The following is a 26,877-nucleotide window of genomic DNA, read 5'->3' as shown; positions in this document are numbered from 1 at the left end:
GGTACAGGGATAACTTGGGCACGCGGTAGTTGGTTAAGGCACTATGCTACAAGCCGGAAGGTCGCGGGTTCAAGTCCCGATGAGGTCACTGGATTTTTTTCAATTGACCTAATCCTTCCAGCCGCACTATGGCCCTGGGGTCGACTCAGCCTCTAACAGAAATGAGTACCAGGAATTAATTAAATAATTTTCCTGGGGAGTAAAGCGCTGACAACCTTACCGCCATCTTTGAGCCGATTGTCTAGATAATGTAGGACCCTCAACGTCTCACAACCCTATGGGCCTTCACGGCCTGGTACAGGGATAGCTTTACTTTACTTTTACAGGAATAACTTTACCTTTAAAAATCAGCATCGTTAAATAACCAGTAACCATTAATGTATGGTTGCGTGTATATTTGTTGTTTATTTAACGACGTTGTCAGTAAATCCGTGTGGCGTCAGGAACAGATAAATTGTAATTGTATGAATTGTATGAAATTAGAAGGGATGCTGACAGTTGTTTCCCAAAACTGATGAGTGGAAATTTTAAAGTTGACCTAGACATATTTTGCATATAGTTTCTTAGCGATTGCTTATCCATAATTGGACTTTATTCATTTTGGCTGTCGTTGCAAAGCTAATCGCTTAGGATCATGCTCCGGCTACAGGATTTCCCTTGCATTTCGAAAAATTCAGGGCCTGTGCTACAACAAAATAAGCAGTCTCTTGGGGCGGTATTATTTTAGGGGTGACTCGTTTTATAAATCTCTTTCGAGTGTTCATAAATTAAAATTAATTCCTGTTCATGTCCTGATAATCAGTGGATAGTCATCTGAACATGTTACGTATCAGTGTAAGCCTAAATAAAACTGTTTTGAGAATTATGACATCAGCCAGGTTTTCTTCATTGTGTTTGGCAATTTCGTGCCTTTAATGGGGGGGGGGCGTTACACTTGCGCAAGACATGACTACATCTATATACATCCTATTGCGATAATTGAACAAACAGCGTGGGACAGATTTCGTATCAGTATATATAGATCATGGTTTCCTTAGCGCAGATTCACCCAGCAGCGTGGGGTAGGATCGGGAGGAGGTGATTGGTTCGAGTTTTGATTAAGTTCCTTGATCTTCCTCTGTCCCTCCATGCAGATTCCGGTGTAGTACCGTAAATTAGGCCATGACAACTTCTTCCAGTTACTTGCCGTTAGGAATTTTCACCACACCACGCCATGGTTTTGTCTCCAGATCCACGTTGTTGAAAATAAACGTGCTGTTACGGTAGGAATAGCTTCATATTATGCCGAGAGTGTGACAGTAATATCCTGCCTGTGTTTCAGAGTTCACATGTCTCCATCTGGTCACTTTATAGTCAAGTATGAAATTACTCGATGGTTTGTCTCCATCAGAACTGTCGTCATGCCGTTCTTGCGTTTTTATATACTTGACTGCACGAATGCAGGAAGTATAGACAAACATAATTAATCGCCTTTTACGTTTCGAACCAATAATCCCTCCTCCTGTAAGCAAACTCCCCTACTCACGCAATTTGTTGGTTGTTTGCTGCATCTGTTGCATTTGTTTCAAAAGAAAGAGGAGGAGTAGAATGCACTAGGATTCAGTTTATTTCTTTTTCAGATTTTCTGTTTATTTTCTGTCTTTCTGGTTCCCCTCTTCCTTCCTTCCTTCCTTCCTTCAAGAAGTGGTTCTACTGGTAAGTTCGTCAAATTCGATATGGACAGCATGCCATTGAAGACCTTTTCATCTTCATTCTCAGCATTACTGAACGTCATGGTTGAATGGTTAACACGTTTGATTCGTATTTGAGAGATCCGGTGTTCCAAGTCTCGGCCAGGAGACCATCTGTCCTAACTGAGAATTTTTATTGAGATTAGGTCTTTTCTGGTATACGTGGTACAGTCATTAAGTTCATGGACTGTGGTTACATCGCATCATATTACGAGGTATTCATATACACTTACACATATCCACATCGGCCCTCAAAATAGTTACCGTTGGCCGCTATACAAGTCTGCCAACGTTGATATAGCTGCCGAAAACACTGCTGAAACATATTGGCAGGAAATTCCCGTACGGCGTCTCTTTTGGCATTGACGACCTCCTCGGACGACTGAAATCTACGACGGTGAAAGAGAAAGAAATCGCAATGTGCGAGATCAGGTGAGTACGGAGGGTGTGGCAAAACCGTGACATGTTGCCATGTCGGTTCCTCTTGGACAAGAACATAGCGATGTGCAGGAGCGTTGTCTTGTAGCAACAGCCAATTCTTGCTACGCCAAACGTTTCGCTACGGGATTTGCCTAGTTTTTGCAGAAGTTAATGTTTGTCCGTTGTTCAAACTGCCACATTTTCGATTTCCGCCACTTGCATTTAACTGCAGTTCACAATAGAGGCAGTAGTTCTGCTTACTCTCTTTGCACACAACTGCCTCTTGGTGTGACGAGAGATGAACTGACAGAGCATCATATCGTACCCCAACCTATCCGCTGTAATGCACTGCAACGACGGTTTTTTGGCCAGTCCACGAACTTATTGACTATGGTAGTATATTCACCAACGAATCTTCTACCTCCGGCGTCGAGGTAGAACAGGACCATATCCCAGAAGAGAAACCGAACAGGGGTTCTTCGCAGGTTTCCTCAGTCACTCCAGACAAATTCCGGGATAATACCTGAAATTAGTCCATGGCAGGTTTCTTCTGCATTCTTTCTAAACCATGATTGTCTCTGTGTCTCTGACATCATCATTAAGTAAATCATAAATAAGCTCCCGAGCATCGCAGTCCAACATAAGGATCGTGCGAATTTCTGAGGTGGACGCATCACTCGCATCGTTCAATTATTTGTTGTTCCAAGTTGTTTGGAATAGCGGCTCGTAAGTACTGATAGTGAGGTGCTGCATCCAACACTGTGACGCTAAACTTGTTATCGTATATCTTTTGTATAGCGAACATAATGATGCAGTGTGTACTCTGTTTTGCAGCTGGCACCGATTTCCAAAAAGCTTTTTGTATCTGAAGGCGTGCCAATTATTTGGAACGAGCGCTCTGTACTCCCAGCGCTTGGCTAATTCCGTAACCCTTTCCACGCTTCCCGCTGATGACGTCGTAAGCGGGCGTCCGAAGACATTACTCGTAGCATCAGTAATTTCAACGGACAGACGTTCGAGGGTCCAGTTTCATATACTGTCACACTTGATCCACAATTATTCGCTCCTTTGTCGTTAGAGTTGTAACCCGCCATTGGGCGCGCGGCTGTGCTATATCAAAGGGCCATACAGAGCCGTGACTAAGTGCATGCGGACCAGACCTTTGTACTTTTCCTGAGCACGTTAATGATTATGCATAGGACGCAGTCGGTGTGTTCAAATTTGACACCCCTCGCTGCGCTGTGGTTTTGTATTCGGGTTGGCCCGGTATCGAATCTGATCTTTGAGAATGGCTGTTATAGCCTGCATGTTTATCGTTTTTCTCATTTACTCCAAAAATTGAACGTCGTCATGGTAGAACATCAGATTCGTATTCTGGAGTCTTGAGTTTGGATCTCGTTCCAGAGACCTGTTATTATGAACGTGTATACTCGTATGTACTTCTCTTCAATCTCCACAGAAATATTTCTGTGACCATTTCAATTCATAATTCACAAACACAGTCTCATTTAGTGCTGTATAACCAATGTAGTTGATAAATCGTCATTTCATAAATAAACTAAACACTGTAGTGCTTATTAGTATATGCTGTAGAAACTGTTAAATATAGAGGCCGCGCCATAGTTCAAGCGGTTAGTCGCTGGCTTCCCACCGCGGCGGCCCGGGTTCGATCCCGAGTCTGGTCAAGTGGGATTTGTGGTGGACAAAGTGGCGCTGGGGCAGGTTTTCTCCGAGTACTTCGGTTTCCCCTGTCAATCTTCATTCCACCAATTGCTCCACAATCACCCTCACCTATCATCTGGGGCTGGTACAATAGGCCAGAAGAGGCCGCAGTACAAGAGACTTAGTTTCACCCCACTAGCAATAAAAAAACTGCTAAATATGTTGGATGAAAGATGAGTCATTGAGCGTTAGTACTGTAAACTCCCGAGTTTTCAGTATCCAGGCATGTGGAATTGTCTTTCAACTGGCAGAATTTTCAAAGTAAATTTGCCATTTAAATAAAGTTGTTCAGAGAACAGGGTTCACTCACCACTCGATAGTTCTTGCAGCCAACACAGGAAACACCAGTCGTCTTTCATCCTCATGCAAGTGTCATTACAGTAAAGGCTAGTTGAATTAGTGATCACATTACAGTATATGTCCCTGAAATCTTTCACCCATCAGTCTGCTATGTCACCTAGGAAGACTCCCATCGAAGAACCAAAGTGAAAAGAATTGTTTAGACTTTGTACTGGGTTCCTGTAATGTATAATGAATGAATGAATGTATAAGGGGTGGGCCTTCTCAGGCCTTGCACCGCGACCTACAGTGGTCTTTGTGCTTAACTGGGTTGCTGTAAGTTATCAGCCAGTAAACCTAATTCCTCATATATACTGGGTAATGGGAAGTTTACTGTGTTTGGCATTCTTATGTTTGTAGAGGCCTACATTTTAAATTAATTTTAATNAGACGACTTTGTTCATTGTCATCGCCGTGAAAACCTCAAAACTTACTTAATCATATTTGTTTGAATGCTTAAACATTGTGCAAGTGTTTTGTATATTGTATATTAAAGTATGTGATTTAATTCATATGCAATGAACATTCATCTGTGATGAGTCAAGCTCTCTGCTCACAGGTTGTTGTTTACTTCGCATTTGGTAGAATCATTATATTTATGAACCAGGACCATAGGGAAATAGCTTTGGTCTTGTATGTCCCACATAAATCATAATTAGCCAGGATAGGTTAGTTGGTAGAGTGACAGGCTACAGGCTGGATGACTCGGGTTCGTGTCCCAGCAGTGCCATATTTTATTCTTCTCCACAGCGTCCAGACCGACTCTGGGGCCTACTCAGCCCCCTATCCAATGAGAACCAGGGGCACTTACCCTGGTTTTAAAGCAGCAGGGACATGAAACTGACCTCTCACATACATCTAGTGCCTCCACTCCCCCAGATGCCTTCAGGGCATAATGCTTAACTGTTTAAGCACAGTGACAACTTTACCTTACCTGTGTGTGTTTATCATAGTAATTATCATGTTTACTCTTATTAAAAAATAGTCCTTAGGAACCCTGAGATGGAACAACCAATGGTAACAGTTTTTAATGCTTGTTTATATGTTCTTTTTTTGCAGATATATGACTGCTGGATGCAATGCTTTGATGCTGATTCTGAGGAACTTCGCACAAGTCATTAAAACCAATATGAAGGCCCCTATTCAGACGATTGGTGTAGATATTCCACGAGAAGAGAGGTTAGATACATTTCTTTTTATTTTAGAACTATTTCTGTCATGCACTAGCAAGTAGGAGTGCAAGCAACTGATTTTTGCAACATGCCACATTTGAGAATTTGAACTTCATGTATTCCATAATGAATGTCAGTAGTAGACAGCTTACTAAGGGGCTTGTTAACAATTACCAAAAAAGGAACATTATTTGGATTGTGATGTTCTGGGTTGTGACAGTATGTAATTGTGTAGGCAGGTGCTGATGTCCAGAGATCAGGCTGCCTCTCTCTCAGGGTTGATGTATGATGATGAATCAGTTCTGTTACATAAGCAGGCTGATAGGAACGTGATCACCCATGGCTGTGCAATAGCTCAAGCGGTTAGTCGCTGGCTTCCCACCGCGGCGGCCCGGGTGTGGTCAAGTGGGATTTGTGGTGGACAAAGTGGCGCTGGGGTGGGTTTTCTCAGAGTACTTCGGTTTCCCCTGCGATTGTCCATCATCATAATCACCTGGGGCAGGCTACGATAGGCCAATCAGTGGCCGCCATGCCGAGTTGACACAGCTGGATTCCACCCCCCACTAAGCGAATTAAAAAAAAGGCGATCACCCAGGCTCATGGTACAGAGGAAGTAGATGGATCCCGAGCAGTAGGCACTGTGAACAGGAAGGTGGCCACATGGTTATTTCTCATTGCGGGAAGGAAAAGGAACTGTGAGAAAAGCCAACCCTTTTAAAGACCCTAAGGAACTAACCAGACTTCATTCTTGAGCCATTAGAAATTCTTCAGGAGTTCTCTGGCCCTGTCATGTATGTCATAAAATTATAAAGTAGATTATGAAGGTAAATGTAAAAAGAAAGTAGTCCCTGTTAATTAAGCACCATGCCATGAAGACACATGGGGGAGTGGAGATATAGCTTCAAGCATTAGTCACTTTACTCCCCCTCCCCCCCTACCCACTTTATAGGAGTCTGGATGCTGTGGGGAAGAGAAATATCTTTTGGCCATGCCAGGAATCAGACTCCTGCAGTCCATCCCAGATGGGCTGTCCTGTCTTCTGAAAATCTCTTCCTTAGGAGGGGAATACTCAGACATCAAGGTGATCCCATAGGCCTCAAGAATTAGGAGGGGATACAGACGGATGGACAGACACGCAGATTGCAAGATGAGGTCATATGCCTATTATTTAAAAAAAAAAATTGGAGAAGTATGTTGAAATTAGGAGGAAGCTTGTGCGTCCACCTTGCAGTTTGTGTATGCCCTCCCAGTTCCTGAAAGCTGGAAGTTGCCCTCTTTATTTCAGTTTGGGTGGGACTGCAGAGAAAACACTGCTTCCAACAGTTCCTCTGTTGTTAGCCTACTCTCTGCTTGTGTTTCTTGTTGCTGGTCAGTGGCTCAATAAACAACGCCCCCCCCCCATCCCGGCATTGTATACACACATATAAATAGAATAATTGTTGGACAAGTGATTTTTTGTGGTCCATGTCTTATCAAAGGAAAGTAGGCAGTTAGTTCTTCCAAGAACCTCTTGTTCTTGTTTTTATCAACATCCACATAACAATATTATCAATTTTGTTGACCCCTTTTTAAAACATTTCTGATTTGAAGGTGTTCACTTGCATAGTCTTGTCCAGGTTACATTATAAAACTGTCAGAACCTCTCCTTAACAGTCTCTTTTCCTGTTATGTTTTCAGGTACAACAAGTGCATTAAATGCTACAACAGCCTCATGACTATTCGAACCTTCGTGCTGAAAAGACAGACGCTTCCAGGCGAGCTCGGGAAAACATTCCGAGATTTACACATCCTATTGCAAAGTTTCAATTAAGTTTGAAAATATTTCTCTCTCACTAAATACGACATGAACAGCAATACATGTTCTGATCAAACTGTGAAACAGATGTTGTGTGCTTTGGTTTCAGATCTCAACATGTTGCTCAGACTGTACAGTAACATGGAATTATAGTGGCCGAGGCGAAGAAGGCAGATCATTCCAGTAATGTAGATACTTCAAAATCTGTGTTACAACTTTATTTGTATTAATAATGTAATTATTTATTGGTGTGTCTGTATATAGTGACTGATAGTGAATTTAATTTAACTTACTGCACAATTTTTATGTTTTCATAGTGATAACTGCAGGCTCCAAGTGCTTTCTCCTTTGCTCAGAACTCAGAAGGTGAATTTGCCCTCCGTCCAAGTTTTGATAAAAAAGGTTTTTAACGAACATATATACTTAACTGTTTTTCCTATTCCAGTATTTAAAAAATTTGTATGGTACATTTTACAAGTAATCCCATTGTGTGTAAACAAGAAGTTGCTTCATCTTCATGAAACATATGCATTTCGATTTGTTACTGTCATTCCCAAATATCTTAATTTTGCCAGATTTTTAAGGACATATTAGCAATTTTTATGTTATGATTTTGTCTTGTGTTCTGGTGATATCGACTTATACTTTTCTCCATATTTATATCTAGACCAGTCTCCTTCCTATTAGAACTTCTTCATGGTATTTATTGTTCCAAAGCAAATTAGCCTGATCTGCATACATCAGAACCTGATGTGTCCCATTCAAATTCAGTCTTGCCTGATTTTTCTAATGGCATATTCTAAAGTGGAGTTGAAAAGGAATGGTGTTAAAAGCATCTCCTTATTTTATACTATTTTGAATAGGAAATGTATCAGACAAATGGTTTAATTTAAACACGTTTCAGTATGCCTGATTAGTTTCATGGGTATCCCAGACTCAATAAGAGTATTGTACAATACTTCCCTCATAATAGAATCTTAGGCTTTCTAGAAGTCTATTAACATTCTGGTCACGTTGTGCCTTTGGAAGTAACCCAGTCTGATCTTGCCAGATTTGGAGACTACATTGTGATTTTCCATTTTTTACAGTCTTGTGTTGAATTACTGCTAACCTACAAATGTATTTTGTACACTCACATCTAAACTGAATTACATATTACTGCTCTATTTACAGAGATAGATTGTTAATAACATTTTAAGTTTCAAATTTGAAAAGAAATACTGGAAATAAAGACAAGGAGGAGTAGTGTAAAGTCTGTTAATTTAGTTATTAAAATTGAAGAAAGAAACCTTTTGACCCCATACCAAGATCCTAGTTTCAAGCTCTGTATTTGGAGAAGTTGAAAATTTATGTCTTCTGGTATGTGACGCCATATAGACTGGTAGAACACTACCAACATTGCTGGTTACAGTCTTACAGCCTAGAATTTCACGTAATACAAGAATATAAGCCTACTGTATAATTGATTACTTCTCCTTAGTAACATATTTCGCCAAATTTGTATATACCCATATTTAGATGGTAAAAAGTAAAAGGTAAAGCTATCCCTGTAACAGCCCGTGGAGGCCCATAGGGTTGTGAGATGTTGATGCTCCCACATTTTCTAGACAATCAGCTCATAGATGGTGGTAAGGTTGTGAGCCCTACGTGCCGGCCGCGCTTTACTCCCCAGGAAAGTTCCTGGTACTCACTTCTGTTAAGAGGCTGAGTTGACCCCAGGGCCATGGTGCAGCTGGAAGGATTAGGTAAATTGAAAAATCCACCTCATCCAGATTCAATCCCGTGACCTTCCGGCTTGTAGCACAGTGCCTCAGCCAGCTGTAATTATTGTATTTTTGTAAGGTTTAATTATTGTCTGATGTAATATAATTGAATATATCATTACTCATCCAACCATTCAGTTCCGTACAGTCAAGAGTTATTGAGAGCGTCATTAAATAAGCCGTAAATAAATAAATAAATACAAGTTGCCACAGCGTTGCAAATATTATCAAGCTGTACATCTGGATCACTAAATCTGACAGCAGAATCGAAGGCTCCGCACAATCCAAAACTCCTTTTCAGCCTTCCAAATGGTTGTTTCCCTCTAAATTTCTGTTCACAATCCACTCCCCCCCCCCAATCTTGGCCATTATCCAGTTCGTTATAGACTATTCCAGCAACCTCAAGTGACTTGTATAAATTCTGAAGTTCCTCTTCACTTTATTTCTTGCAGAACACTCATTTTCCAAAGCACGTCATCTTCAAAGCCATACACTTAATGCTGTTTGTTCAACATAAGAAACGAACGTCGAATTATCAGTATTCCTGCCTCATATTTTCGGGGTCACGAGTTCGAACCTCATTCCGACGACTAACTCTCCTACCTACGTCTTCCACAGTCCCTCAACTCAAATAGCAGGACACTGTACTGTGATGAAGATAACAGACATAACATTTCCAATTCGTGATTGAAAGTCGACCAGATATTTCATGCAATGCAGTCGAGAAAGCGTTATTGAATAATCGATTAATGAATCCAGATATAAGACCATATTTCGCAGCCATATTAAGAACTGGTAAAATTAATTCTGGCGACCATTTTTATTTCCTTGGCGCTACAGCCTCAATTTGGGCCTTGGTCTACCTCCATGAAACTCTCCGTTTCACTTCGGTTTACTAGATCTTACACATTCGGTAGGACTCCTTGGGCGGGTGATCAGCTCATCACAAGGCCTCTGCCTGTACACAAACTCTAGCTATCCATGCCCTGAGTTGGATTCGAACCCACGATCCCAGCTACCGAGCGAGCGAAGGCAGTGCATGCCTTAGACCTTTCGGCTACGGTGACAGGCGGCGACCATATTACAATGTAATATTATGACGTTCGTGGTCAGATTCTGCGCTGTCTCCATTTACTGTTCCTCAAAATCTCATTTAAGATCTGTCGTAAAATACCAAAGCGTCTATAAATATCCGAAGATCATCTACGCAAGATATCCAGACACAGGCTAAAAACATTAGATACTAGACAGTCTTCCTTTCAAAGAAAGGCTACAGTGCAGTTCCGGTTTTAAAGCAGCGTTTTAAATATCTATCAAAATTAATCCACGCACAGCAACAGTATATTTGTTTGCTAATTGGTCTTCTCTTGGTCCAATGTTTTGTCCGTTTTTAGGCGCGATGGCAACTTGTGGGGCTAGTATTAAAGTCGCTCCGTCCCTCCGTCGTCTGTACGATGAAATAACTTGAGAAATTTCTAATCGGATTTTCAAGAAATGTGATATTTTGAAGTTGCACTAAATTTCTTCGACACAATGAAGTTATAGTTAATATCGGGCAAAAATAATGGATTCTTTACACACACACAAAAAAGAACCCTACTTGTGTTCCTGCACCTCTCAAAATATTTGTCGTAACAGAACATGTTTCAAACAGTCGTTGTGGCAATAAGTGACATTTCGTGTTTCGAGCGAATGGTTCAGAATTTTTATACTAAGCATGCTTAATTTATAATTTTCGTCGCTATTCTGATATGTATGACGTTTAGCGGGAACTGGAATACTTCAGTCTGTACAGCGACGGGTTACGGGCTGAACAGCCATACGATTGCCCACAGAGGCAAGAGACTTTTCTTTTCTCTGCAGCGTGCAAACTGACTCTGGAGCCACCCAGCCTCGAAAGACTTCCTGCCCCCAGCTGTACTCTGAAATAATCCTCACTGTAAGAGTGCTGTTGACCAGCCAATTCTCTGAAATTCACAAACCAAGGCTAATCTCACTTCCGTACTTCCGAAACTTATAACACTAATGTAAGAAGTTTCAGACTGCTGATTATAAATCGTTATTGAATGCAGACTTCCTGTATTTTGACTTTCTTACTCTGAAAATTGAACTTAATATTACGTATTCGCCGGAAGAACTTTTGCAAAATAATATTGCAGATCCGCACAAATATCTGATGGATTCTAATCTCAGAACAGTTCCAGCAACCACTTGTCTTTAGGGCGATCGTTGCCTGCTCTGAAGTGGGTTCGTACTTAACCTACGCAACACGCAGACTCAGGAGAGGCTCACAAATTTATAATTACTGACAACTGAGAAAGGCACAGAAAACAGTTACAACTTCCGTGACTCTGTGATTGATATTCTCATTGAAACAATTCGTCGCACGATACTGAAGTACAAGGTGCAATAAAAAGCGTCAGTCAATAGTCGCTGAAGTTTTTCTTAGTTTACATTTCAGCCCTCCTTTTCTCCTTAACGTAATTAATTTTCTGCTCAAATTTGCATGTTTGCATGTCTCCTCAACTTCCAAAATGTTCAAGGCCTCGCTTTATCTCGGGATATAGCCAACACCTTTGAAAACGTCACGTCCGCTACTAGTCAGTAGTATAATGGCGTGTATCGATATTGAAGGAAACCGCTGTAATCGAAACTTAATTAGACTGTTTCTCCTTTCTTCTCTTGTTCAGTATAACCTTCAACAAAACCTATGAACTGAAAGAAAATTGTGTTTCTTACCGGCATAGGCAGAGAGAGAGAAGGTGTTTCAACCGAGGTAAGTGTAGTACAACATAATGATGCCCACTTTTGACTATTCTTGTTTTGTTTTTTGCTCCTTTCTTGCGGTTTACCGTCTTCCTTTGTGAGACATGGTGGAACGACGAGGTCTGCTTGAATGATTTAGTCTTCTCTCGCCCACTACAGGCTGGCTCACAAATGTACTATACTATTCGATCTTGATGCTTACACGATTACTTTACTGGGGATGAATTCACATTCGGCTGGTGCAGCTTAGCACACATCTATATGACGCTATCTAAATGAGTACCCTTAAGGATTTCATGTTGACCGCCACAGAGCTCAAGCGGTTAGTCGCTGGCTTCCCACCGCGGCGGCCCGGGTTCGATCCCGGGTGTGATAAAGTGGGATTTGTGGTGGACAAAGTGGCGCTGGAGCAGGTTTTCTCCGAGTACTTCGGTTTCCCCTGCTAATCTTCATTCCACCAATTGCTCCACAATCATCCTCACCTATCATCTGGGGCTGGTACAATGGGCCAGAAGTGGCCGCAGTAAAAGGGACTTAGTCCCACCCCACTAGCAATAAAAAAAATCCTGCATTTATTAAATTTGCCGAAAATAATATAACTACACCCGAAGCACCCTGCAAGCAGAAGAGATGTAAACTCTCTCTCTCTATATATCTATCTATCCATCCATCTATTTTTTTGGTTTCTTAATCCTATATACAGTCGGTTGGACTCCTCGGACGGGGGATCGGCTCGTCGCAAGGCCACTACCCACACACAGAACAACAAGATCCCAGTGTTCGAGCGAGCGAAGACAATTCATGCCTTAGACCACGCGGCCACTGATCGGCAGAGATGTAAACTGCTCTCCATGTTTTAAAGCTGTTGAACAAACCAAGGAATTTCGATTTAAGCATTGAAGCTGCATTATATTGGGACGGACGAAGTGTAGGCTATGTAACATGCATGGAAATCGGTTAAGTTCAGGCTCGGTTCGCTGCAAAAGTGCGGTCCCAACTTCGTATTTAAGTCTTTCCATGTTGCTTTTTTGTTCAGTGATCTCTTAAGGTCATATAGCGATGAATGACACGTGATATACTCATAAGTTAGATTAGAGATCATTCAACAGTGTATGGCTTATGTACAATATTATTTGACCCGCTAGTGCTCATGTTTCGTCTGCTAGACTTCTTCACTAACTTCGATAAATTGCATGCTGAGAGTCTTCACTAAACTGTCGAGAATAGTTTAGGTCATGTCAGTCTTGTCTTTACATTAATTTCAAGTCAAATTTCTATTAAACTACTTGATCGCAATATGGAATACGGATGTCATTAAGATCTGTAATACAGGCAGATGACTTTATCTTTGGTCCAAAATGGAAAAACAAGTTATGCCTCTGTGCAGGATAATATCTTTGCTTCTAATTAACTTGTTGATTATTTTTACCGTGGAGAAGAATTTATTACCATGCATTGTAGTATGTTTATTTGTGAACTGCAGAGTAGCTCTTTCAGCAGCAGACTAGAAAAATATCAGGACCAATGAAGGTAAAAATTTACAAAGAAAGCTTTTGGAATTTCAGTGTGTTTCAGGTAAGGTAAAGATATCCCTGTAACAGGCCTTGGAAGCCCGTAGGGTTGTGAGATGTTGAGGTTCACACATTTTCTAGACAATCGGCTCATAGATAGCGGTGAGGTTGTCAGCCTTACGCGCCGGCCGCCCTTTACCCCCTGGTATTCATTTTTGTTAGAGGCTGAGTCGACCCCAGGGCCATAGTGCGACTGGAAGGATTAGATGAATTGAAAAAATCCACCTCACTGGGATTCGATCCCGCGACCCTCCGGCTTGTAGAACGTTTAAAACATTTGAAGAAAAACGAAAGTGAAATTTATGATAAATATCTGCCTATAGTAAATTAATAGAGGTCATTATTACCGACTTACTGTTCACATTGAATTTAGTCGTGCCGTCTAGTGAATTCAGGCTTTTAATCAATAAGTGATTGTAATGTCCAGCATGGTCGGACCATTTATGGGCATCTTCAAGGACATAAACTTTCCTTAAGTTTTTTAAACCTTTTCACGGATTTACATAATGCTCTGCAAGGTCTGACCATTTATGGGCATCTTCAAGGACATAAATTTTCGTTAAGTTTTTAAAACCTTTTCATAGATTTGCATAATGCTCTACAAAGTCTGACCATTTATGGGCATCTTCAAGAACATAAATTTTCTTTATGTTTTTTGAACCTTTTTATGGATTTACATAATGCTCTGCAAGGTCTGACCATTTATGGGCATCTTCAAGGACATAAACTTTCCTTAGGTTTGTAAAACCTTTTCGTGGACCTATTCTTAAAATATATTGTTTAAAATCAGAGTGGTAGTGGTTAAAGATGAAATGCGAAACTTAGAGTCATTCATATCCTGTATACCTTGTGGCATCTGTTTCGCCCTACCTTGCGGCATGCCCTCTGGCGTGCAGGCCTGTTGGTGTTGTTAACCCGAGTCAGCACACTCAGACTTCTACCGAAGAACGTGCTGCAAGGTGAGGCTAAACAGATGCCACACAGGATATAAATGACTGCTGTTACAAGTCATCCTGATATTAAGTAGGTACAAATTTGTGTATTGTAATGAAACAAGGCTCAATACTTTTTACTACAATTTAATTCGTCATCCTGTAGCACTGATTTCAAATGCCAATATTATTTTAAGCACAGATCCATGAACAAATTTTAAGAATTATGTACAACTAATGTAAGGTTTATTTTTATAATCATATGGGCTCTCCTAAGATGACGATAAATGTCTGAAATATATTGGGCTTTGTGGTCATTTGTTGGTTAAAAACTAGTTGCACTATGTCGTACTTTTGAATTCAAACTCTCCAGATATTTCAATCATTCCAAACTTTAAAGACATTATTTCAATCTATGATTTTTCCCCCCAAGAATTTAAATTTTCACCCATATCATTCTGAGTTGACAACCTTCATCCCTCTGTCGGAAAGAATTGAAACTAAACCAGATCCGCTGATATTTTGCCACCGTCATCAATCAAAGCTTAACGACTTTCTTTTTTTATTTTAATGCACTAGCTTGCTGTTTTAATAGACGCTTAGATGACTAAGTGAATAATGCGAGTATCGGTTGTTACCATGATAAAAAGGGCACGCGACAGCGCCATGTTCATGTCGTGTTATCGCCAGGTTTCTACACGAAAAGTGTGGAAAATGTTCATTCAAGCCTTTCATATTCAAAAAGTCAGAACGAATTAATCATGTCGAAGCTATTCAGCGACACAGACCGTTTCATTTGTTTCCTTAATCCCTCAGTACCCCTTTAGTTGACTCTCTTGAGCCCAATTTCGCGCCTGATTTTCATCAACTTGGAATATCTCTCCCCAAGTAACCTTTCCCGTTCTTTAATCTTGTAATTCTCTTCTATTTTGTAATAAATAGGGCGACCAGCTGTTAGAAGGGGTGAGTGAGTTGTCAAGGGAGGCGTTACGTCAGAACCCCATGACTTAGTTCCCCTGCATTGACAGGTGATTTGAAACAAGCAGACTGACCCCCCACTAAGAGTGACAGAGCCACCCATGGCCTGTACCCTCCCCATTTGATTCTCTCGTTATTTCAAATTCTGAATATTACAATTACCACTGTGACCTCCCAATGGGGCACCCTTCACTATTTCGTCTTGTAACTATGGTTCCCTCCCTCCCAACGCAGGAAAAGCCTCACTGATAGGAAGTTACGAAAACTCTCCTTTTGTTTCTTGTTTGCTTTATACAAAAATATCTAAAGGCAGTGTCAAATTTTACCAATATCCAGCATGATTTATTTAATTCTCGTGGGTTCGATCCCGGTTACTGCCCATTTTAAAATGGCGAACGTTCTTGGACAACCAGTGTATTATATCGCGAGTTCAAATTATCTATGTAGCATGGTTGCTCTATTTTTCTGCCTTGTCTTGCTATCCCGTTTCCATAGAATATTTAATCGGCTCTAAAATACGACTATTTCGTATCAAGTAAATTTTACTTCTGCAGCGAGACCAGACTCTATATCTCATCTATTTTGTGTATCTGTATCTCGAAATACTTCGGAACCCTAATGTATTAGTCGTTACACTTCCAAAATATTGCGAAAAATTTCCAGCCCCCTTTTTTGCCTAGCCCATGACCTCTCTCACTCCATAAGCAAGATCCTGGAATGACATAAATATATCATACATATTTGTCATAACTTTACCTCCCGCTAGCAATGTTTTCCCAACCGCGAATTATATTTTAAAATCCCAAAGCTTACACTTCATTTTAACCCCTGACGAATCTTTAAAGTAGCATAGTATTGCATAAAAACCATAGTATAAAATGGATCTGAATTTTTAAATATTTTCGGCTATAATTTTACATTTAATTATTTTGCCTTGCTACAACAGTCAGTATAGATATTGGCTACGGGCTGGATGACCAAGGAGTTGGAGTTGAGTCCCAGTTGGGGCAGGAATTTTCACTTCTCCACGAACATATAACATCTGTTCATATGTTTTACGTACGAAACTACACAAATAATTTGTTTGACCTAATAGTCTCTCATCCTAAATTCTGTTGGTAAAATATAATTCTCATCGGTGTCGGCCAGTATAATCCCTGTATCGACTAACTGCTGGCTGGACAGCCGAGTAATCGTGGGTCGAATCTCGGAAATTGCATACCGGCTATGGGGTCCACCCAGTCCACCTGTTATGGGGTCTCGTCCTCCGGGGTGAGGCGGCTCAGTCTAACGCAGAGGTTAAGAATACGTGGATTTACACCTTCGTTCCACCATTTGTCTCCATGGCTCGGCATTTAAGTAATTAAGCACAAGGATAACTTTTCCTTTTTACTTTATCTTTCGCGTAAACTTCAAACAGAAGAATAAAATTTGTTCATTCTATAACTTCATGAAAATCTAATGGTCTTTCAGCTGCTTACGAAATTCTCCGCCTTTTATGGAACCTGGTTGTTCATAACTGTGACCACAGGAGCCCAACATTGCTATTTGATCCAGCTAAATCCAGTCCACATTTACGCACCCCATTTCTTTAAGATCCATTCTATTTTCCTCTTTCACGTATATTTTTTCCCCCGTCAGCTTCTCCAACTAAAGTTTTGTATGTCTTTCTCATTTCCTCCACCCCAGGTTTCCTTACAATATTCACCATAAAAAATATTCATTGAAGAGTAAACATTATTAATATATTCGTTATGCAACTGCCTCCCTTCCCCTCCAACTTCCTCCCCCCAGATCCAGATAATATCACGGCCCGTTAAAACATGACGTTCCTTTAGGACAAGAGACCGATTCTTATATTCATAGAACTGCAGTCGGGCTGTTCAACTGAAGGGTCGAACTGCATTTCAGGTGCCTACTCTCAGGCGGAACTATGAAAATACACCTGCTAAGTCGTATCATCACCACACACAACCACTGAGTGACATTAAATCCAGACTTCTCCAGATTATTTCTTACAAGCCGTGTGAAAGCAACTGAAGCGTCACATGGATTATTTGCTAAACAATCCTCATTAAAAATAAAATTGAAACCAATCTTCATGAAACTTGGTATGCAGCTATACTACGGCACCTGAGCTGATTTAAACGGCTACTTCATAAATCCCTCCCGTCAGTCTCTGTGTCTGTATGTGTATCCCTCCTATCGTAGCTACGCAATGGATCGGTAAATTGTTCCTCTACTTTCGTCGCTAGGCAACGGTTCAGTAAAAACGTTCCAGCGGCAACGAATACACGTAACAGTAGAAGCATTGTTATATTTATGTGTCTGTGTTTACCTCTATCGTTGCTAGGTTAACAGCTCCTTAAAGATATTCCAATGGCAAATAAAAATTGTTGTAAGAGTCGTTTACTATGCGGTCCGTGTTGTATCAAAGAAAGTAGGAGATCAGTTCTTCTCAGAACTTGTTTTTTGACAAGGTTATCATATTTATTTCTAAAAAGGAGGAAGCGTTAACTCATGTTCCGGGGAACGGGAGGCTATCCCGTGGGCCACACAAAACCAAATAACGAGCCGCATGCTACCCGCGGGCCGCGAGGTACAGGACTCCTCTGTGGAAAGACAGGTACAAGTACTTTTGTTCATATTAACTATTATGTATTTAGATAAGAGGCCTGAAGATTAAACATACGGGTAAAAAGTATTCCTAGTTCAATTGAAATTTTAACTTCTTTGTGAATGGAAGTTGATTTGCTGCAAAAGAATGCAGATGGGCCTAATATTGCATTTAAAACTGAATCTCAAATTTAATTTGAAACAATTTTTTGATTGCCGAATATTTAAGAAAACTAAAGGACAATGGCCGGGGGCACGCGGTAGCGTAGTTGCTTGAGGCACTATGCTACAAGCCGGAAGGTCGCGGGTTCGATTCCCGATGTCATTCGAATTTACAATTGACCTAATCCTTCCAGCCGCGCTATGGCCCTGGGGTCGACTCAGCCTCTAACAGAAATGAGTACCAAGAATCTTCCTGGGGGGTAAAGGGCGGCCGGCGCGTAAGGCTGACAACCTTACCGCCATCTTTGAGCCGATTGTCTAGAAGATGTGGGAGCCTCGACGTCTCACAGCCCTGTGGGCCTCACCGGCGTGTTACAAGGATAGCATTACATTACAAAGGACAATGGCCGATCACAGTGGCAGAGCGGTATAAGGCATGAACTCTGATTGGCCCACTCAGACACTGGGATTGTGGTTTCGAATGCCACATGAGGCATGGATGTCTGTGTTCGTTTATTCTGTTTGTGTTGCTCTGTGTGGAGGTAGCAGCCTTACAATGGGCTGATCCCCGTCCAAGGGATCCTACCGACTGTGTAAAAGAGATCAAGAACCTGAAACAGCGGCTAAGGACCAGCAAAGGGCTGTAAAGTCATATGAGATATTCCCTCATGTAGTGTGTATTATAATTTAAAAAAAATTTGCACCTGAAATGACTGATCATCACGGCCAGTCCAAGTATGAGAAGTAACAAATGAAGCATCCACGTTAGAAGAGCTGTCCGTCCTTCCAGTTCTCTGAGCCAGGAGAATTCTGTGGATACATTGACCTGCCCCATTCAGTTGACCCCTTTCACCGTGATTTAGCTGATTCCGGTCAAATTGGTAATATCATTTGTTAGTGATTCAAAATATTGCGACAGCGTGCCAACCCTTGTTGTCTGGCCCCTGTCCACTGTGAGTCCATAACCAGGCCGGTGGAACGACACAGATATTTCACAGCCCCTTGTCGTACCACCCCCACCCACCCTCTCAATCATCCAACTTTTTCCCAGGCGGCTGCATTGCTACCCCAATCGATTGGTCCAGCCCTAATTTCCATTTGAATTCACGCCTCGCTTTCGGAGGGTGCGATTGAGAAAATGAGTGTGTAAAAAACAGCTGCCGCTCGCACCCCCTTGTTTAGGGTCAACAAGCTTGGCCCTGTTGCAGAGAGATGTCATACCATCATTGTTTCTGCGTGACTGCCTTTCCATACATATTAATTATTATTAGAACAAAAAACTTGTAGGTAGCAAGACATAGCTGAAGTGGTTAGTAGCTGGCTTCCCACCGCGGCCCGGGTTCGAACCCGGGGTCTGGTAAAATGGGATTTGTGGTGGACAAAGTGGCACTGGGGCGGGTTTTCTCCATGTACTTCGGTTTCTCCTTCCAACCTTCATTCCACCAAATTCTCCATCATCATAATCAACCGAGGCAGGCTACAATAGGCCAATCAGTGGCCGCCGTGCCGAGTGGGCCCAGTTGGACTCCATCCCCCCACTAAGCGAATTAAGAATTAATGTAGGTAGCAAAATATTCTATGATTGTATAAAGCAGCCTGATAGTTTCGACAAAAATTTTTAAATTAACTTAAGAATAGTGAAAATAAAGGTAAACTTTGCCCTCCGCCTAAGCACTGTGCCTTAGATTCGTAGAAGTAAAGCTGGGACGTGGATTCTCAACCATGTATTTGAATAGTTAGCTTCACGCTTCGACCATATTTCCTCCCGTCAGAGAACATTTGGTAATGGCTAAATAATAGACTAAGTGGGCCCCAAAATTGATCAGAACAGATTTTTAAGTCTTCAAATTCGCAACCGATTTATCAGTCATATACGGGTAATTGTAACATATGCTGTATTATGCCAAGCATTTATTTTATAGAAGTGGTTCTCAAATGTTTTTATCCCAAGAATGAATTTGGTCTCACAAATGCTAACTAATTAACCAAGTTAGTAACTCCATGGAGGAGACTTCTTGAAAACTGACAGTCATATATCTGGCCAAGAAACTCCCTGTCTTTTATAGAAACCAGAACTTTCATTATCATTTTGCAACGGTCATTTGAATCCACTCAGCAGTCTCACACCCTGTATCCTTGGAATCTCTTTGAATATTATCCACTTATGTATGCATACGTCTAAAAGGTAAAAAGGTAAAACTATCCCTGCAACAGGCCGTGAAGCCCATAGGGTTGTGAGACGTCGAGGCTCCCACATTTTCTTTAGACAGTCGGCAAACAGATGGCGGTGAGGTTCTCAGCCTAACGCACCTACCGCGCTTTATCCCAAGGAAGGTTCCTGGTACTCATTTCTGTTGGAGGCTGAGTTGACCCCAGGGCCATAGTGCGGCTGGAAGGATTCGGTCAATTGAAAAAATCCACCTCATCCGGACTCGAACCTGCGACCTTCCGCCTTGTTGCATAGTGCCTCAATTAACTTCGCCACACACGTAGGTCTTCCAAATAAAATCTTCTCATGCATGCTACATGTCCTATAATTTCATCCCCATTGCAAAACATATTAACGGAAGCAGAAAACAAAAACTTCATAGTTCAGTCTCATGCAGTTAAGGCAGTTGGAGTCTGGTAACGTTACCGAAACAAATATGAAGATAAACAATTGAAATCTCAACTTGCCATGCGGTAGCAGATCTATGCCAAGCCCTCCAAGAGCACGATCCCGAGTCAGTTTAATCCAAATCCCATCTTCGAAACGTACGATCATGTGATTCATCTTAATATTGCTTTTCCATCTCCTCGGTGTTACAAGCAGAAGTGTTTCAGAAAGTCCCCCCCCCAAAAAAAATCTGTACATATTGCTATGTCTTCTTCCTACATCCAGTATTATCCTCACCTCTTTGTTCTGAAACATCCCTTACCTTATGTTCTAATTCCACCCGTACAGAACGGGCAAACTTACAGTAAGGCATGTTTTAAGATTCAATTCTTACGACACTGTAAGCTGTAGTATTCTGCAGTAAATGTTTTCCCCAATTAATTGTTGCCTGGAAACGCACAGTAAGTCACGAAGTGTCAGAATCTATAAATCTTGCTGAAAAGACTTATGTCGACGTTTTCACGTGCTGAGGTACAGATGAAATGAGGTATGAAAATGTGACACAGAAGTCAAACAAATATAAAGATGTGTCAAATAGCTCAACACATGATGCATTTCCATAACTGGAGGGTGCAGTCCAATGAAATAGCGAGCGCCGTGCCATTTGGGGAGTCAGTGCGTGAATAAGAGGACCCCTGGGCCGATACACAACTCTGACAGCGGGGGACCCTAGCAGCTGGCTGTCCGCGCCCTCCCTCCCATTGGGCTGCTACTGCCAGACATCGTCCGAACTCACTGGGTCTTCTGCTTACACGGATTGTATTCTCTGGTCTGCTCCCATTTAAATATAAGTGTCGAAATGATCGGTGTCTTACTATTTGAGTCTAACGGGTGCGGGGATAATACTTGTAAGGTAAAGCAATCCCTGTAACAGGCCGTGAAGGCCTATGGGAGGTCGAGGTTGTCATATTTTCTAGACAACTGGCTCAGAGATGGCGGTAAGATTGTCAGCCTTAAGCGCCGGCCGCCCTTTACCCCCAGGAAAATTCTTGGTACTCATTTCTGTTAGAGGCTGGGTCGATCCCAGAAACATAGAGCGGCTGGAAGAATTAGATAAATTGAAAAAATCCAATGACCTCATCGGGAATCAAACGAGGGACCTTCCCACTTGTAACATAGTGCCTCAACCAAGTACGCTACCGCGAGCCCCTATCAGGTGCGTGGGTTCCTGCATTATATACACAGGGACGAACGTCAGTATCTCAGATTTCATAGCACCGAATGACGGGCTTATGAACGAATGATGAATTGCAAAGAATATCGGGGGAAATGGTTGAGGTACTATTCCGAAATTCACAGTCAGGAGAGACGGTGTCCGGCTGAGGGGACTGGAGTTCCAATTGAGCTTCGTGTAAAGAGGGGGTTGTATTGCAGCAGAGTCCTTCTCTAGAAACTAACAAACGATCAGCTAGCGAACAAATGGTTCATCTTTTATGGAACACGGAGAATCATTAAGCCTGTCCTGTACACAGAAACGTATCCTGAGCTAGACATATACAATCCTTATCACCACACCACATTATCCTAACAACTATGNTGAAGGAGGATGCCACGTAAAAGACCTGGTCATAGTTGAAGAAAGCAGTCTTCTGGGATTTTGCACCGTGGATAAGTGGTGTTAACCGATGTTTCGGATGAACGTATCGCCTCCATCTTCAGGGTAGAAGAAAATATAAGAATTCTGCAAGCGAAGAGACCGTGAGAACCGGTAAAAGCAGACTGTCTCTTCGCTTGCAGAATTCTTATATTTTCTTCTACCCTGAAGATGGAGGCGATACGTTCATCCGAAACATCGGTTAACACCACTTATCCACGGTGCAAAATCCCAGAAGACTGCTTTCTTCAACTATGACCAGGTCTTTTACGTGGCATCCTCCTTCAAGTTGTCGAAATAACATTTTGTGGGAATTTATCAAATACACCGTGTGTCCCACATGCCCAACCCAGCTATATCATCCTTAGTTGATTAACCTAGCTTTTTTGAAGATATCCTTGTTAACAGGCCGTGGAGGCCCGTAAGGCTCTAAGAGGTCGAGGTTCCCACATTTTCTAGACAATCGGCTCACGGATGGTCGTAACGCTGTCAGCCTCACGCGCCTGCCGCCCTTTACTCTCCAGGAAGATTCTTGGTACTCATTTCTGTTAGAGTCTGAGTCGACCTCAGGGCCATAGTGCGGCTAGAAGGATTAGATAGATACCACTTCTGAAGAAGAATATAAATTATGAAACCCATTATTGTGCAGTTTCCTCCGTCTTCCTGTTACTTAACCCCTCTTAGATCTAAAGATCTCCTTCCGCGCCTTGTTCAAAAACAATCTCAGTCTCTCATTAGCACTCACACGTCTCGCCGTCCCTGTGCAACTTCGTCGATGTACGAGCATTTCAAAAGCATTCGTCTCTTCCTAGCATTCGAACACTGACATGTTTCGGCCAAACTTGCTATCATCAGGTGCACTGCTTTAAGAGGAAAGTGCTGCCCCGTTCTCAAGCTGCTAAAATTTGCATTTTAAAGATTTAAATGCCTATAAATTATTTTTAAAGTACGATACATAATTATTTTATTGTATGCGTGTGTTGTGTGTCTAGTTTATCTGTAATGTATAATAATGGATTATGTTAATGCTTTCTTTATGAAATGAATATTTTATGTTAGATACTGCTGTTCTAACATTGTAGTTGTAATATTACTTATATTTTGATGTGTTAGTTTTTCTTGGGTGTTGTGTGTAGCTGTTCTGAATGATTCGTGTAGTTGGTTCCGTTTTTATATAGGAGGTATGGCTGCTTTACCCCCGGGGAAATAACCCCGGTACCCATTGAATAGGAGGTTGTGTGGGCCCCAGAGTCAGTCTGAACGCTGTGGAAAAGGGACAGACACCTACTTTTCCACGCTATTAAGAACAGAAACTATATAATATTAATTTTGTCTATAAGAACTGTGATGTGGGCTTCGTTTAAATTTATTCTCATGCACCAAACAACAGTAGTTTCGTGAATGTAGCGTAATAAAATAATTGCAAATGTTTCACACGTCCTGACCCGTGCCTCTATATGAGCAATACGAAACCAAATTAAATATAATGACATGCTGGAGGACCTATATTGTGTAATGTCTGCAGTTGATACAGAGCTGTTAAATGGCCTCTGAACCAGTCAGTCCTGTCAGTCTTCATCATTGGTCTAGGTTAGCGTGAGCAAAGGTCTGAAGCGTGAAACTTTATTCTAGTGTTTATTCTGATCATTGTGTGTAAGCCATTCAGTGTCAAATCAAAGGCCCGCTATGAGCTGCCGCAGGCAAATAATACAGTATAAGGCGAGGGAAGGTTTCCAGCAAAATGAAAAATGCTTTGTGATATGCAGGAGGCAGCCTCCAACCCGGGCATTCATCACTCGCCCGTCGATGCTGACTTTTAGGGGTCTATATGTTTCCCATTAATCACTGCATACTCAGCTGATGAGGTCGTTCCTTTCATGAGCAAAAAACTGGATGTCTGATTTTTATAGGATAGTCTTTTTAGATGATTTGTCTACATTCTGAAATCAGAAAATGAATGGTTAGAAGCTGGTGAACCAGAGTTCGCGTCCTGGCAGGCACAGAATGTTTTATTTTCCAACAGGTTCAAACTGGCTCTGGGGCTCATTCACTCCCTTATCCTTTGAGAAAGTGAAAGCGGGAACGTGAATCTCAGATCTCACATGCATCCAAATCCGAAGTTTTGAATGAGTGGAGCTTTACTTGTGCGCCCACTATACGCTTCAATGACTATTATTTATGATTATTATGCGTGAACGGATAATTCATTAGTTCTCCCTTCTTCTCCTCTAACGTTATTCTGCGTCTTTTTGCTTCTTTTCTTTCTTCTTCTTCTTCTTCTTTTTGCCTTCTTGATATCTCCCCGTTTTCCCTCTTCTTCATATTTTCCGGTTTCTTCATGTCCCTTCCACTCTCCTTCTCCCTCCTCACCCCCTGCCTCTTCTTCTTCTGCCTTCCTACCTTCTCTTCCACCCCTTCTGTCTCTCTTCTTCTATTTTCTCATTCTCCTTAGTTGTTATCCCATACTTATGCGTTTCAGGTTGAAAGGATTCTGGTGAGAAAGCCTGAAGGAAAAAGGCCAATAGGAAGACACTGATGTAGGTGGGAGGAAACTGTTCAAATGGATCTCTGAGAAATAAGACTGGGTAGTATGGACTGGATTGATCTGGCTCAGGACATGTATCAATGCAGGGCTATTGTGGACATGGAAATGAACCTTCGGGTTCCATAAAATGTTGGGAAATTCTTGAGTAGCTGAGCGACTAGCGGTTTCTCAAGAAGGACTCAGCTCCCTGGAGTTAGAGTTAATGTGGACAGGGCAGTGGTCGCGCGGACATGAAGCTCTAGTTAGAGGTGCGTGATCAGCTGCTCGAGTTGGCCGCTTTGGCCCCTTGTCTCCTGGACTGGAGACTGGATGGATCCAGGAGCAGATTAGAAAACTTTCTGAGCACAGAACAAAGTCTGCTTCTGACGGGAATTGAACCATTGCCCCCCCTACAATAAACAATCAGTTTTACCGACATAAACATTACCATCTTCTGTGAATGCTATTTGTTGGGATGGATCCGCCCTCGTAAACTTGTGATTAGGGAACCGATTGACGGGTTGTGTTTGCGTGGGAGTATGAGCTGCCATTCATGCGCAGTTCCCTTTGTTATGATGCACACAATGACGGATTTGTTTGACTGCCCCCACACTCAAATTCTGGTATCGGAAGTTCAATAGCAGCCTATGTAATTGGAGTGATTGCTGTGTCATGCGCATAATGACTGGTTCGGAACTAAATGAACTGCCGGGATATCGACAGGTTTCGGGCCATGAGAAGTGCCAGAACTGAACATGTGCAGCACACACGAGCGTGTTGCTTTCATCAGCTGTCAAGAAATCTTAATTGGGAAAATAATTGCGCATGTAGATTTACAGCTTTTTCATGTCTATGGAAAGTTCGCAAGATAATGTACTACTTATCTGTGATTATCTAACTAATGTTCAGTAACTCGATATTTCATCCACGGAGTGTATTTTTATGGATTTTATGTGGTTCTCTCATAACAAATGATTATTATTTTTCTAAATATCATTAGTCAACTGAGTCATGAGCAGCATTCTTGGATGTAGTGACAAGTGGGGGCCGTAGCCCTAAATATTTGGATGAGAGGTGCCCGCTAATATTTAAATAACAAGCAGCTGAACCGGTTTACAATAGACCCATTTGTAAGAAAGACAGATCACTTCTATTGTTTTGCATCAATCTTAATCCATATATTTTCATATGACTTGAAGTATGAATGCATTGGTATGAAACTTTGTCTCTTACACTACAGGAAAGAGACAGACTGTGGGTGTTTGAAAAGAGGCTGCAGAGGAAGAGAGTTGGTCCTACAATAGAAGTAGCAGGAAGAAGTTGAAAATTTCATATATTATATTATATATTGCACTAAACATGTGAACCTCCTTCTCATCCTTCCAGATGTGCAGAAGAACGTCCCTTTCCTGATAACAGATAGTATCATCCCTTTTTAGTTTTTAGAGGAGTCACTCAATGACTCTGGAATCCCAATATTGACCCTGGCTGATCTGAAATCTCTTGTCTTCCTTATGAGCAGCTTTCAAACACTATATAACAGTTATAAAGGCAAATATGGTGCCATAGTTCGAGGTAAGTTTCAGGACGGAAAATATGGTCTCTTCCAGCTTCCTGCCTTCTGCAGTACATATTTCCATATTGCCAATGTAGCTTGTATTCCATACTTTACAAGTTTACCAGGTTTATGCGTCGAGAACCTGAGATGCTCTCACAATAGAATCATTGCCTTGTCAAGTGATAGCTCTTGTGGGTTGTGTTTCCTGAATTTCTCAACTAGGTCATCTAAAATTTGCCTGATTTTGTGTAGTCTATCTGCTTCATCATCCAAACAGGAATTGTCACTGTAATGCCAATGACAGGCTGGGCCACTCATATACAATATCTCTGCCATAAATTAAACAAAGCTCTTTATTTGATTAAATCCATACGAGACTCAGTAAGTTTACCAGTACTAAGAAGTGTTTATTTTACTAAATTTGAATCTATACTGAAAAATGTTATTATTTGGGGGGTAAATAACAGTAATTCAGTCTTTAAATTACGAACAAATAAAGTTCTAATGCTCATTAAACAGTGAAAAACGGTGTCCTGTAGAAGTCTGTTTGGTGAATTTAAGATTTTAACATATATATAT

The 26,877-nt window shown here is 41.5% G+C and overlaps 2 protein-coding genes across 4 annotated transcripts in view; one reads left to right on the top strand and one right to left on the bottom strand.

The window, feature by feature from the left end:
• The window catches only part of LOC111864937 (katanin p80 WD40 repeat-containing subunit B1), a 48,492-nt gene extending 40,068 nt beyond the window's left edge, over positions 1-8,424 (top strand). For all 3 annotated transcript variants that reach the window (XM_023852572.2, XM_023852574.2, XM_023852573.2), the window contains 2 exons: positions 5,271-5,390; positions 7,061-8,424. In XM_023852572.2, the coding sequence (XP_023708340.1) occupies positions 5,271-5,390; positions 7,061-7,193 (253 nt within the window). In that variant the 3' untranslated portion in view covers positions 7,194-8,424. The remainder of the gene's footprint in view (positions 1-5,270; positions 5,391-7,060) is intronic.
• The window catches only part of LOC111864936 (activating signal cointegrator 1 complex subunit 3), a 134,303-nt gene that overhangs the window by 105,627 nt on the left and 1,799 nt on the right, over positions 1-26,877 (bottom strand). The gene's annotated exons all lie outside the window — the stretch shown is intronic.

The sequence above is a fragment of the Cryptotermes secundus genome, unplaced genomic scaffold, assembly GCF_002891405.2.
Source record: "Cryptotermes secundus unplaced genomic scaffold, Csec_1.0 scaffold62, whole genome shotgun sequence".
NCBI lineage: Eukaryota > Metazoa > Arthropoda > Insecta > Blattodea > Kalotermitidae > Cryptotermes > Cryptotermes secundus.
The sequence above is the reverse complement of the archived record's forward strand: the minus strand, read 5'-3'. Positions and strand labels throughout refer to the sequence as shown.